We start from the raw sequence: 15465 nt of genomic DNA, 5'->3' as shown, positions 1-15465 counted from the left end.
TCCCAGCTCCCAGCCCTGCTCCTCCCTGCCCCTAGTGCCCAAGAGCCCAGCACGCCGCCTGGGGTGCAGGGGGGCCTTTCTTCTCCAGCCTCCTGCACACGCCCTGGCTCAGCTACGGGCCTGGTCCCAGGACGAACCAGGAGCTTTGCTTTATCGGATACTTGCTCACTGAGATGCAGTTCTCGTGACAAACATAAACCTGACACCTCACTAGAAAGGAGAAAACGGCAAGCCTGTGCCAAACGTGAGAACCGAAGGATTCCCTTAGAGGAGAGAGCTGAGCTGGTGAGAGAATCTGCCCTTGCTGAAAGATTTAATGGGCGTGTGGAAACCCCGGCGGCCAGGCCTCCATGAAACGGTTAGCAAGCCACACACTAAAGGATGCCCGTGGGCCACCTGAAATCAGTTGCCGACCCTCTCCGGGGCCCTGTGATTCCAGAACTGCTATCAGCACCAGGGGAGGGACCAGAATGATTTTCAGTTGCCAACCACCCTCCCCCAACAACCAGTATCTCCAGGCTCAATGTTCTCTGTTTGCCGGCTCTCAACTAGGGAATTCACCAAGGAGGCGGCGGTTCTCTCAAACCAACTTAGCCTAGCAGCCGCACGTCTGGAAACAAAGGGCTCTCTGTGTTCAAGGGCAGTGCGAGCTGTCACAGCCTTGAGAGCGGAGCATCCACTGGCTAGCGCGGTGGCGACTCTCCGCAAACCAGGAAATGGGAACTGTTGTATGTCTGGCTCCCTCTGCACGCTGCAGCGTCCACCCTGTAGCCGCCTGCGGGTGAAAGCGGCTCTACTGTGTGCAAGGGCAATGAGTCAGCAAGGGGACGAACCAACCTCTGAGATGGCGGAAGTGACCTGCAACGAAGTCAGAGCGTTTACGCATCTTTTTGAAGGCTGCAATGCGTTCCTACGTAGGTATCGCAAATAAAACACAAAGGCACTAGACACGTATGTACGCTCACTACACTAACATGTATACACATTCTGCAGTGAAAGAAAAACAAGTGCTCGTTGTTCTTGGTTAAAATCTAATTATTTGGGTTTCAGAGTTCTGGCCGGCTACGTGATCTACTGCTGGAAGGGTGCTTCTTACCGTGATAACTGTAGACACAACAGCAAACCCCAGCAAACACTTCATATTCTCCCTTTCTGTGTCCAATTCTGTGCTGAGGTCATTAGTATAGTCATAATACAGCCACCATAAGACACCACAGACAACTGCAAAGCAAAACACCAGCAGAACTCAGCGCGCATGCCATGAGCTAACCACCGGCCCCTCCCTTCACACCAGGCAGCCCTGCTCAGGCAGTGGGTCCCAAATCCCTGGGGCTTTGCAGGCAATGACCGGCCCTCTGAAGCAGCTGGATGGGGCCAGCTGAGAACCTGCCAGACCTGGGGTGACTGCCTGTCTCTGGGAGACGCAGGGAGGTGACTCCGGAACACAGATGTGTCCTGTCAGCCTAGCCCATGGGTGGGGCTGGGTGTGAGCAGGGAGGAAACTACACCAACGGGGATGGTGAGAGGAACAATATTAGAGTCTAAAGTCTAAAATTTCCAAATGAGCTCTGCGGGTGACAACTCCAGGGGCAGCCTGGATATTGGCTTGGCACCTACAAAACTGGGTGGGTGCCCCGACATTGCAAATGCTCTGCATTTAGGTACTAAGTGCCACCTGCACCGCATCCACAGTGACGACAGGGAGGTCACAGTCGTCTTTACTAGCCGTAGGTGGGGAAGGCACCCTCACAAGCCACAGTGCGTGTCCTCCAGCGCCTGCACGCTGGGCACCTGTGATCTGCAGAACTGATTGTTTAGGGGATGAAACACCTACGGTCATGCCAATTATTTATTTATTTATTTGGTCATGCTAATTATTAAAAATTAAAATATCCTATACTAGTTCGGAAACAGCTGCTGCCTTGAGCTCCCTGCATGCCTCTGCCCCTCGGACCTTCTTCCCCGACAACTTTTGGATGGATCCAGGATCCAGCACTGAAAAGGAAAACAGTGGGCACCGGGCAGGGTCTCCGGGACCCTGCCCCAGCTCAGGGCCTGCGTCTCTTCAGATTGGCCGGAGCCTCTGCATGACAGTGTGGGTACCCACATGTCAATGGGAGATGTGAAAATTCAGAAGACATCCTTTAAAGCAACGGTCCCCAACCTTTTCAGCACCAGGGACCGGTTTCGTGGAAGACACTTTTTCCACACACAGGGTGGAGGGTGGGGGGATGGTTCAGGCCGTAATGCGAGCGACGGGGTGGGGGATGGAGAGCGGCAGATGAAGCTTCGCTCAATCGCCCGCCGCTCACCGCCTGCTGTGTAGCCCAGGTCCTAACAGGCCTCGGACCGGGGGTTGGGGACCTCTGCTTTAAAGGGCTTCCAACAGGTACTGGAACTGACTTTTAATGGTGTGGAAACCAGTACCACTCACCTGGCCGGCTCATCTGAGAGGCGGCACAGTGCAGAAGAGACAGAAGGCTGGGCAGGAACTTTGCTGTTTTCTGTGAGACAGAAGCAATCCTGTGGCCCTCCCTGTCCTCTCTGGGCCCGAGTCTCCTCTATGTAACATGAGGGAGTTGGACGAGAGACTCTCTAAGACCCCATGTAGCTCAGAAATGCCAGCTTTTAAGTTCTACACTTCACGGAAAGGCTTTTCATTTAATCAAGAAGAAATCAATCAAGTGGAAATACTTACACAGCAATCCCAAAACAATCAGTGCAATGAAAATGTGAACCAGAAGGGTGGTGATGAATCGGAAGGTGATCGTCATGGCCAAAGACAAGGCTAGAAAATTAAGCAAAACATATAAATTCTAACCACCACCAAGGCCTGAGGGGGATGATGATGGGGCTGGAATGCCTAAACCTTCCAAAGGAGTGAGGGCTGAGGACTGCCTGCAGTCTCTAAATATCCTGGACATCTACCAAACAAAAGAACAAGACACACCCTGGCCGCTCTCTGAAGCATACACAAGTTAGGTCTGTGACAGTGCCACTTCCTGAAAGTGCTAGCATTCTTTCTGAATTTAAAAAAATTTCTTTTAAAGCAGGTATTATTCCCAAATACCCTAAACTTTCTTTTTTTTTCTTTTAAGTCCAAATGAACCATCTAAAATTTTTTATCAAACTTAACCCTTTTGATTTCATAACTTATCTAAAGTTCCAATTTTGTGTTCTCAGATACTCTCATTAAGTATGAAAGATGAATGCCTTTAAAAATGAAAAATTTATGATTATAAGATGTATGTATAAAAATCTGCACATCAGTTTCCAATTTGGGGGTTTTTAAGCCTATGAATTTATTCTCAGTACTTCAGTGAATTTATAAATACTACATTACTTTTTTTTTCTAAACAAGAATTCAAGATTACATATAGATATCTGGGTGTAGTGGTTAAGAACATGGGTTTAGAATCAGATAGGTCTGGGCTGAGTCTCAGCTCTGCACCTCTGCTTGGCCAAACCTCAGACCTCTCTAAGCCTCAGCTTCCTCTCCTACAAACGGTGATAGGGTTCTGATGAGGTTTAATGTGTTAACAGCAAGCACGATGTCTGGCACATCTGGGTCATAAGAAGTCTGGAAGTTACATAATGGTGGCTAGTTAAGCATCCCCAAGCATTCAGGAATTAGTAACCTTTGGGTAATGAAATTATGGAAAACTCAATTTGTAAACTGGCAAAATTATGTTAATGGCTGATCAAAGAGTTTCTTTCAACCTCCCAAGGTTGGGAGGCAGCTGCTGTAAATAACGGGGTAAATAAGAGGCCACTACTATTGCCTACAGCAGCAGACAGCACTAATTCGTTCAAAGAGAAGGCCGACTCTTAAGGGGCTCATCGAGCTGAAACAGCAAATGGGAAGTCAACGGTCACAAGTGGCTGGGGGGCTGCTTCCAGAAAGGCTGGAAAAGGCATGATCTGGCTCAAGACCTTGACCCTCCTACAACCCAGTAGGCCTGCTCCTAGGAGGAGCTGGATACATCAGGCCAATGCCCTCTGATGTTATTTAACATGATGCACACACCGCCTTCCCTTGCTCGCCAAGCAGCCTTGTGATCGGGCTTGCCTAGGGGAAGAGGGCACACGGACCAGAGGACATGCGTTCCTGGTACTTATCATGGCCAGTTCACAAAGTGGCAATCTGCTCTGCACATCCATCCTTATTCAGAGCTGAGGAGCAGGCCCTGGAACGTGGTCACTCTCTAAGGCAGCCCCACCTAGTGAGGCCTCTGGGCAGAGAGCCAGCTGGCCTTTCCCCAGTCTTACTGCCCCCTCCTCCACTGGAACCTGAAACACTGAAAATAACTACAAAGAAGATATATGAAGTGAAGTTTTATATTGAAGTCAAGAGGCTAATTTCCATTGTACAACATACATAAGTGCTAGAAACTTTGGTATAAATAGTCACTGAAATAAAATTAATTGAAAATTACCGAAGGCGAGGATACAGAGACCGAGGATTGTGTCTCTTCCTGACATTATTCCACTTAGAATTCGATGGAGGGCGTCAACATCATTGATCAAAACAGACGCAAACAGGGAATAACACTCAGGCGTTTGAGGGATGCATCGATTAAACAAGGGAAAAGACTTGCTAAAAATAAAAGAATAAGTGGCAAAGATGTTTACTTAATTACTTATCTTAAAAAAAGATGTTTATTTAAAATTCTCAGCAACCAAAATGTATAAGATCCACAGTAATAAAAAGAAGTTTAACATCTTGTTTGCAGTCTACACCTTAGAAAGCCAGGCATCTGTGCTGCCACAGTGTTCAGCTGATGCCTGGATGGGAAACTGATTATGGAGGCCCATAGACACCAGAAACCTAATGTTGGGGAGTGACATTTCTGACTCTGATGTCTTGGCCCTTCCTGGATAACAAACTACCAACTCCAACACAAGAATCACATTTCTTTTAGGAACTGTTAGCGATAAGGACTGGCTCAATCAGAAGCTGTACTAATGAAACCACCAGCTTTATTTCTATCCTCTTTAAGAAGACGTAAAAGCCTTGAGAGTTTTGCTACAAACAGAGTGAGTGCTTAATAAATGAGTGATAAATGTATGAATGAAGCTGTGGTTGATAACTGCCTTGGGTAGATGAGAAAGCTGACCTCTTTTGGGGCCCTTCCTGAAATGGAAAAATGCCCAGGAATGTTCATCCTAATGAATCTTAATGAGGCCACGCGTACCTTCATAACATCCTGCTCTTCTTTCCTTCTGTGGGCCCCAAACAGTGGAAATAATCCTGACCCAAGAAGTGCCAAATTATCTGACAAGTTGCTAAAACATTAGGCAGTCACCAACATCGCATTGCCGTGAAGGCAAAATGGCTTCTGAAACCCCAGTGAAGCTCAACACAGAACATACGGAAGGATCTTCCTCAGGGGTCACAACAGTATATAAGAGTTCCCGAGTCACTGAACGGTGATTTAAGAGAAGAGTAATACAACCAAGCCGTTGTTTTTTTTTTAAATTAAAAATTTTGCAAGTGTGATACATTCACACAGCTCAGATTCCAAAAGGTACAATAGGATAAACTGTGAGAAACTGCACTTTCTTCTCCTTGAGCCACGGAAGTACATTTCCTCACAGGCGACCGTTGTTTTGGTTTCTTGTATATCATTCTAGAGACATTTTTAGCATACACGAACATAATAGGACATTTAAATAGGAGTCTGCTGCTGAGGCTCAAGGATAATAAAAATTATATCCCCAAATGAGATGCCAGACCCCACCAAGCAGGGCTTGTCAAAAGAGAGGTAGGAGAAAACTGGTTATTCTCTTAAATCCTTCACCCACACTGAATATAAGAGTGTTGGAAGTTGGAGATTAGAAGAGCATTTTATAAAATAAACTTTTAATTTTGGAATAACTTTAGTGTTACTGAAAAATTGCAAACATGGTACACAGAGTTCCCATGTACCTTCACTCACCTCCACCTAATGTTAACATCCGACATAACCACAGTACATTGGTGAAAATTAAGAAATCAACATTGGTGCTACACTATTAACTAAACCACAGTCTTTATTTGGAAGTCACCATTTTCCACCAATTCCTTTTTCTGTTCCGGGATACCACGCTGCATTTATTTGTTGTGTCTCTCTTGGTCTGTGACAGTTTCTTAGTTTTTCCCTATTTCTCATAACCTTGACACTTTTGAAGATTCATGGTCAGGTATCTTATAAAATGTCCTTCAAGCTATAGAAAGACCCTCACATTTTCTCATGATTAGGCTGCAGTTATGGGTTTATAGGAAGAAAACCACAGAGGCAAAGAGCTATTCTCAGAGGATCACATCAGGGGACACAACAGCAACATGACACCACTGCTGAAGTTGCCCAAAATCACTTGGTTAAGGTGGTTGGTACCTGCCAGTTTTCTCCACTGGAATGTGACTATTTTTCTCTTTCTACACTGTGTTCTTTAGAAGTGATTCATTAAATCCAACCTGCTCTCAAGAAGAGGGAAATTAAGTTCCACCTCCTGGAGGAGGAATATCTACACACATTATCTGAGATCCTCTGTAAAGATTTATCCCCTTTCTCCCATTTATTTATTTACTTAATCAGTCATTTATTTATATAAGTATGGACTCATGGATATTTACTTTATCATCAACCCTAGTACGTTGCTTCAAAATTGCTAAATAGTGCCCCGTGAGAAACAAATTTACCAACTAGAGCGCAGTGTTTATGTACAGTATTTTAAATTTTTTGGTTTTTTTTTTTTTTTTTGGTTTAGCTTACAGTATGTAGTCACAGGGTTATTTCCCAACATTACTTAGGCCAGCTCCTTTTCTCTCTACCCCCTTCAGTTAGGTTATGTCATACATTTATAATAAGTTAAATTCATTTGCTGTAGTCTACATTTTATCCTGAGATCTCCTGATACCTTGGTTGATTGTATTTTTTATTTGGATACAGTTGACTGTGTACAGGTGTTGGCAAGTGCATAGACTCATGTACAAGAGCAATTCTAAAGAGATGGTTTTGTTCTTGTTTTGAGAGAGAGAACTGCCATGTGAATATATCGCTGCCCCTTAGGGTGAGGGATACTACTCCTAAATCAGATGAGAAGTGTTTCCTGGAAAATTCAGAGGCTCTACAGACCTTAACCCATGGGTTAAGGTCTGAGTCCTGAGAACGGGGTGGGGCTGGTGTCCAGAACAGCCACATGGACGACTGTGGGGACCTTAGCGGAAAGAAGCTGTGGGTAGCTGCTCAGTGCCTCGGGAAAGGGGAAGGCCCGACCAGAGGAATGGGGAAATGATCAGCCAGAGCAGAGATGCACTCGACCATGTAAGGGGCACTGCTAGTGAGAAAGCCCATTGGTGGAACTTTCCAAATAACCCGAAAAGTGCTTCATGGAGAAAGCTGTCTGGAACACCTCCCAAGCCCAGAAGACTCATCCTAGAATCAGTACTAGTCAAGTAAAAATGCTCCTGGCTCCTTCTGTCTTCTCTTCACTTTTGGTGTGCCAGCCCCAAGAGTCAGAAGCCCGTTTTAGCAAGCTGGGAAAGGAAGGGGTGAGTAAGCAGGAGAGGAGAGAGAAGCAGAGGATTGTACCTCCCCTGACCCAAGCCGTCCCCCTGCTCCTGACCCAACCTGGTGGAGGGAGAAGCTTCAACTTCCGGTCAAGTTTGAAGTCTGTCACACTGCGCTGAACATTTTAATTCCTGAATTGAAAGTGTCTTTTACCACTTAAAGTGACTGAGTCCTTACTACCTAAAAGTAACCAGAGAAGTCTTGGGAACTGTGTTTTCATTCAGGGGCAGAGAAAAAACTAGTCTGGCTGAATAAATTTAAAGAGACAGAGAAACAAAACTAGAGTAGCTTTCTAACTACATCCTATAGGTTATGTTTGATGTAATGATTATACAAGCAAATATACACACACACATGTATACATACTTATATGTATATAAACACATAAGTCACACTTATGACATTTCCTTTTTATGGAAAAGGTGGTATACTGCATACTGCTTTATAGTTTGCTTTTTTTTAAACTTAATACATCTTGTAGCTCTGCTCATATTAGAATATAAGAGATTCCTCTTATTTTTACTGAGGTAAAATTTACATATAGTGAAATGTACAGATCTTAAACATACAGTTAGTGGCTTTTGACAAATACATATGTCAGTGTAACCACCAGCCCTTTCAAGGTGCAGAACAGCTTTTTTACCCCAGAAAGTTCCCTCATGCCCCCTTCCAATCAATCTTCATGCCTTTACAGGCACTATTAATCTGATTTCTATAACTAAACATTAGTTTTGACTCTTGTCTAATCCCATTTAAATGGAATCACATAGTATGCACTCTTCTGTGTCCAGCTTCTTACACTCAGCTGTCACGTGTATCAGCAGATCATTCCTTTAACTGCTGAGTACTATTTCACTGTATGAATATACTACCACTTGTTTGTCTAGTTTCCTGTTGATTGCCATTTGAGTTGTTTACAGTTTTTAGCTATTAAAAATAAAGCTGCTATCAAGGACCTACTGTATAGCACAGGGAACTATGTTCAATATCTTGTAATAACCTATAATGGAAAAGAAATCTGAAAAATAATATATATATACATACATATATATGTGTATATAACTGAACCACTTTGCTGTACACCTGAAACACTGTAAATCAACTTCAGTAAAGTAACTGTAAATTTAACTTCAGTTAAAAAAAGATGCATCATCATCATAATTTTTAAAAAGCTGCTAGCAACATTCGTATATGTCTTTTTACGGACATACATTTTCATTTCTCCAAGTAACTACCTAAAAGTGGAATTGTTGGGTCATATGGAAAGTGTATGCTTAGCTTTATAAGAAGCACCAAACTTTTTCCAAAGTGGCTGCAGCATTTATATCCCACCAGCAATGGCTGAGACTTCTAGCTGTTCCACCTCCTCACCAGCACTTGATATGGTTCACCTTTCAAATGGGAGCCCTTCTAGTAAGCATGTGGTGATATCTCATGGTATTTTCAATTTGCATTTTCCTGATGGCTAACAATGTTAAGCATCTTTTCATGTACCTACTGGCTCTTTGTTTATCTTCTTTTGAAAAGTGTCTGTTCAAGTCTTTTGCCTGGTTTTATTGGGTTGTTTGACTTTTTGTTATTGATTTACAGTAGGGATCAGCCAAATTCAGCCCACCATCTGTTTTTGTACATGAAGCTTCATTGGAGCACAGCACAATCCATTTCTTTATGTATTTTCTATGGCTGCCCTTGCCCTACACTGGCAGAGTTAAGTACTAGTGGCTACTGAGATGATAATGTGCACAAAGCCTCAAATATCTACTACATGGCCCTTTAAAGAAGAAGATTGCAGATGCTGATTTAAAGAAATTCTTTATATACATATTCTGGATTTAAGCATTTGTCATATATACATACTGTGAATATTTTCTCCAAGACTGTTGCTTCTTTTTTTTTTTTGCATTTTCTTAATGGTATCTTTAGATGAAGAGAAGTTTTTAATTTTGATGAAGTCCAATGTATCATTTTTTTTCTTTTATGTATAGTGCTTTGTGTGCCCTCTCAAATTTTTGCCTTCTTCAAGGCGGCAAAGATATTCTTCTATTTTTCTTCTAGAAGCTTTATAGCTTTAGCTTCTTAGGTTTAGGTCTAGGATCTATCTAAAACTAGTTTTTGTATGTGGTATAAGGTAAGAGTCCTCAATCAAAATGACCAAGTCATTTTCCCCCGTGTCTTTCCACTTATTTTAGCACCATTTGTTGAAAAGGCTTCTTCTCCCCATGAAATTGCCTTGCCACTTTCATTAAAAATCAATTGGCCATGTATATGTTACTCTATTTCTGGCCTCTCTATTCTGATCCACTTATCTGTCTATCCTCATTCCAATACCACACTGTCTTAATCACTGTAATTTTATAATAACTTTTGAAATCAGGTGTTATGAGCTCTCTAACTTGGCTCTTCTTCAAGTTTTTTTGTGTGTGTGTGTGTGAACCTATGTCTTTAGCATTTTCTATATTTTTTAGAATAAACTTGTCAATTTCTACAAAAATTATATTGGGGCACTGTGTTGAATCTATAGAACAATTTAGGGAGAAGAGACATCCTAACAATATTAAAACTTCCAATTCATGAATTAGGTATATTTCTCTACTTATTTAGGTGTTCTTTAATTTCTCTCAGCAATGTCTTATCAAAGTTTTCAGTTGAGGGCTTACATGTCTTCTGTTAAATATATTCCTAGTTATTCTATACTTTTTTGATAGTTCTGAAGATGGACTTCAAAATTATTTCCTAATTGTTTGCTGCTAATACGTAGAAATGTAACTTGACTTTGTAGTTTGCAGATTTGCTAAATTCACTAAGTAATTATTTTGTAGATTTCTTTGGATTTTCTATGTAAACAATTAGGTCATCTATTAATAAAGATGGTTTTGCCTCTTCCAATCTATTTTTTTCCCTTACTTTATTGCAATTCCTAGGACCTCTATTACACTGGTGAGTAGAAGTGGTAAGAGCATATATCCTTGCCTTGTTTCTAATTTTAGGTGGAAAGCATTTTATAGTTCACCATTATGTATAATATTAACTATAGATTTCTCATAGATGCCCTTTATCAGACTGAGAAAGTTCTCAGCTATTCCCAGCTTGCTAGTCTCTTATTAAAAAAAAAAAGAGCTAAATAGTGTTACATTAAGTGATATACCATTATTTATTTAAGCAGCCCTCTATTGAAAGCCATTTAGATTGCTTTAATTATTTTGCTATTATAAATGCTGCAGTGAATAACCTTATACAAATGTCATTTCACACTGGTACAGGTATACCTGAAGATTAAATTCCTAGAAGTAGAAATGCTTGATTAAAAAGCGATGAATGTAGGGAGGGGGATCAAGATGGCGGGGCAGGAGAATGTGGAGCTCACCTCCCCGCACAAACACATCAAAAATATATCTACATGTGGAGCAATTCTCATGGAGAACTAACCGGAAATCAGCAGAAGAACTCCTATACCACCAAGGCTGCAAGAAAGATTTCTACATAACCAGTTAGGACAAAAAAGGCACTGGGTTGGGACCTGTGCCCCTGAGAAGCAAGCAGGTCAAGCCACAATCTGGGCATCCGAGTCCTGGGCTCCTGTGTGGAGAAGACAAGCCCCCTTTCCTGCTGGAAAATTTGCTGTGACAGACAGAAGGGCTAGAGAAGCCTAGACTCTGCTTGCAAGGAGTGTGTGACTGCTGTCTTGCTGACAATCAGGGTGGAGAGAGCCATGCACGGGCGGCTGCTGCCTCGTCGCACTTCTTAACCAGAAGGGGCAAACACCCTGTCTCTGCTCACTCCACACCACAGCCTGCTGAGAGATCAGGGCAAAGATTCAGTTTAGCTATGCAGAACCAGACCAGGTCACCTGGGGTGTGATCCAGGTGAAGCCACAGAGGCCATTGCGCATGGATGGGGCGAGTGGAGCCATAGTGGCCACTGTCAGGGTGAGCACAGGGAGGTGCCACAAGAGCACACAGAGGCTAAGGGCTGAATCTCGGGCAGACAGGCCCTGGGAACTCATCTAGCTCCACAGAGACAGCCCAGAGGGCCTGGAATGCGGTCCGGGTGGGGCGGTGATGGCCACTGTCAGTGCATTCAGGAGTAGCAGATTATCTCCCAGTGAGAGCGCCCCAGCTAAGTCCACTTCACACCACAGCTTAGCCCTAGACCTGGGGCAGACAGGTCCTGGTAGAAAACTGGCACCGAAGCAGCATAGATGGCAGGCGGGAGCACAGCCACCTAAACTCCTGCAACCACAACATCCTGACCTGCAGCCCCAGCCCACTCCACACCACAGCCTTGCACTAGATCTGGGATGAACACAACAGAGAAAGGGATGCGATCTTGGGCTGCTTCTAAGCAGAGCCATGGGGGCCCACAGGTCCTCTGTGACTGCACGGGCCTCACTTGCTTTAGTATTCACCTCCCTAGGGGTGGGGCACGCACTCAAGGGCAATAGAGCCTGACTGAACCTGACCTTCAGGGCTTCTAATCCAACAACTGGGGAGCAGACCCTGCCCCTGACAGGGTGACAACAGCCACAGAGCAGAAGGGAAGCCCCACCTCATATCCTGCACAGGGTCTAGAAACTACAACACAAACTACACCTCCTATCAAGGGGATAATGGCCAGCAAACTCTGAGGAAAGACCTGGATGGCAGCCATACCCAAACCAGCAACTTGCACCAAAGACATTGGACAAGCACAGTCTACACAGAGATGCTCCCAAATAAAAACACCCCTTCAAGACCACAGTAGATAATTGTGTCTCCTAAATTTATAAAAACAGAAAGTTAAATAAAATGAAAATGCAAAGGAACTACTCCCAACTAAATGAAAAATAAAAATCCCCTGAAAGAACAAACAATGAAACAGACCTCTCCAATCCACTATACCCCAAGTTAAAAAAGTTGGCAATAAAAATGATAACTGAATTAAGAAAGATTATTGATAGAAATGCAGATCACTGTAACAAGGAGCTAGAAACTATAAAGATGAACCAATCAAAAAGAGACAATTCAACTGCCAAGATAAAAACCAATCTAGAAGCAATTAATAGCAGAATAAATGACACAGAAGAATGAATAAGTGACTGGAAGATAGAATAATGGAAATCACCAATCAGAACAGCAGATAGAAAGACAAATGAAAACAAATGAAAGCAACATACGAGATCTATGGGATAATATAAAATGTGCCAACCTACACATAATAGGCATTCCAGAAGGAGAAGGTAGGGGGGATTGAAACTGTATTTGAAGAAATTATGGCTGAAAACTTCCCAAACCTTAAGAACGAATCATATATCCAGATGCAGGAAGCACAGAGGGTCCCAAACAATATGAACCCAAACAGACCCACACCAAGACATATCATAATTAAGATGGCAAAAGTTAAAGAGAGGATTCTAAAGGCAGCAAGAGAAAAACAAAGAGTCAGTTACAAGGGAACCCCCATAAGGCTATCAGCTGATTTCTCTGCAGAAACTTTGCAGGACCTGAAGGGAGTGGCAAGATATATTCAAAGTCTTGAAAGGGGAAAACCTAGGATGCTCCACCCAGCATGATTATTATTTAGAATAGAAGGAGAGACAAAGATTTCCCAGACAGGCAAAAACAAAAATCATTCAGCAATACTAAACCTACCCTAAAAGAAACATTGAAGGGTCTTCTCTAAATAGAAAAGCCGCAAGAATTTATAGGAAAGGGAAAATCATAATAGAAAAGGCAAATATATAAAAGGGTTAAAGATTACTTAAATAAGCCAGTACATAGATTAAAAAACTGTAAAAGCAATTGTAATTACAATAAATAGTAAAAGGATAAGCATGAAGATGTAAAATATGACATCAAAAGCACAAAATGTGAGGGCGGGGGAGTATAAAAATGTAGATCTTTTAGAATGTGTTTGACCTTGAATGACTATTAGTTTAAAGCAAGTAAATAGATATAGCTGTGGGTCAACATGCTTGAACTTCATGGTAACTACAAATCAAAAACAGAATAGATTCACAAAAAACAAAAAAGAAAGGAACTCAAGCATACTACAAAAGAAAGTCATCAAATCACAAAAGGAAAAACAAAAAGAAGAAATGAATGAAGAAGAACTACAGAACAACTGGAAAACAAGGATTAAAGTGGCAATAAATACATACCTATCAATTATTACTTTAAATGTCAATGGACCAAATGCTCCACTCAAAAGACATAGCACTGATTGAATAAAAGAAATAAGAAACTATAATATGCTGCCTGCAAGAGACTCACTTCAGGGCAAAAGACACTCACAGACTAAAAATGAGGGTCTAGAAAAATATATTTGATGTAAATAGAAACAAGAAGAAAGCAGGGGTAGCAATACTCATATCAGACAAAATAGGCTTTAAAACAAAGGCCATAAAGAAAGACAAAGAAGGACATTAAATAATGATAAAGGGTTCAATACAAGAAGAGGATATTACACTCTTTAATATTATGTACCCAGTATGGGACCTCCTAAATACATAAAGCAAATACTAACAAGCATAAAGGGAGAAATGGACAAGAATACAATAATAGTAGGAGACTTTAACACCCCACTGACATCAATGGACAGATCATCCAGACAGAAAATCAATAAGGCAACAGAGGTCCTAAATGACACAATAAACCAGTTGTAACTAACTGATATCTACAGGACACTACATCCAAAAAAAACCATAATACACGTTCTTTTCAAGCGCACATGGAATGTTCTCCAGGATACACCACATACTAGGTCACAAAACAAGCCTCAACAAATTTAAGAGGATAGAAATTATTTCAAGCATCTTTTCTGACCACAAGAGTATGAAACTAGAAATCCACCACAGAAAGAAAAAGAGGAAAATACTAAACATCCTACTAAAAAAAAAAACCAAAAAAACAAACAAAAAAAAATGGGCCATGATGAAATCAAAGAAGAAATTGGAAAATACCTTGAGACAAATGAAAATGAAAATATAACCTTACAAAATCTATGGGATGCAGTAAAAGCAGTTCTAACAGGGAAGTTCACAGTGATACAGGCCTTCTTCAAGAAACAAGAAAAATCTCAAATAAACGACCTAACCGGTCACCCAAAGAATTAGAAAAAGAACAAACAAAACCCAAAGTCAGCAGAAGGAAGGAAACAATAAAGATCAGAGAGGAAATACATAAAATAGAGATAAAAAAATTGAAAAGATCAATAAAACCAAGAGCTAGTTTTTTTAAAAGATAAACAAAATCAACAAACCTCTAGCCAGGCTCACCAACAGGAAAAGAGAGAGGATCCAAATAAACAAAACAAGAAATGAAAGAGAAGAAATAACTTATACCACAGAAATATTAAAACGTTAGAAAATACTATGAACAGTTATATGCCAACAAATTGGACAACCTAGAAGAAATGGTAAAGTTTCTAGAAACGTACAGCCTGCCAAGGCTGAGTCAAGAAGAAACAGATAATTTGAACAGACATTACTAGAAGTGAAATAGAATGTGTAATTAAAAAAAAAAAAAAAAAAAAACTCCCTACAAACAAAAGTCTAGGACCAGACAGCTTCACTGGGGAATCTTAACAAACATGTAAAGATGAACTTATATCCATCCTTCTCAAACAATTCTAAAAAGTTGAAGAGAGAGGAACACTCACAAATTCATTCTATGAGGCTACCATCACGCTGATGCCAAAACCAGACAAAGACACTACCAAAAAAGAAAATTACAGGCCAATTTCTTTGATGAATATAGATGCAAAAATCTCAACAAAATATTAGCAAACCAAATCCATCTATACATAAAAAAGATCATACACCATGATTAAGTCGGATTAATTGCACGGTTGCAAGAAAGGTTCAACATATACAAATCAATCAATGTGATTCACCACATTAACAAAAGACAAAAACCACATAATCATTTCAATAGAT

At 41.5% G+C, this 15465-nt stretch overlaps 1 protein-coding gene across 5 annotated transcripts in view; it reads right to left on the bottom strand.

Annotated features, from left to right (window-relative positions):
- The window catches only part of SLC44A3 (solute carrier family 44 member 3), an 84065-nt gene that overhangs the window by 53609 nt on the left and 14991 nt on the right, over window positions 1-15465 (bottom strand). For all 5 annotated transcript variants that reach the window (XM_059926627.1, XM_059926620.1, XM_059926636.1 and 2 more), the window contains 3 exons: window positions 4437-4597; window positions 2699-2788; window positions 1097-1221 (listed from right to left, as the gene is read on the bottom strand). In XM_059926627.1, the coding sequence (XP_059782610.1) occupies window positions 1097-1221; window positions 2699-2788; window positions 4437-4597 (376 nt within the window). The remainder of the gene's footprint in view (window positions 1-1096; window positions 1222-2698; window positions 2789-4436; window positions 4598-15465) is intronic.

The sequence above is a fragment of the Balaenoptera ricei genome, chromosome 1 (assembly GCF_028023285.1).
Source record: "Balaenoptera ricei isolate mBalRic1 chromosome 1, mBalRic1.hap2, whole genome shotgun sequence".
Classification (NCBI taxonomy): domain Eukaryota; kingdom Metazoa; phylum Chordata; class Mammalia; order Artiodactyla; family Balaenopteridae; genus Balaenoptera; species Balaenoptera ricei.
The sequence above is the reverse complement of the archived record's forward strand: the minus strand, read 5'-3'. Positions and strand labels throughout refer to the sequence as shown.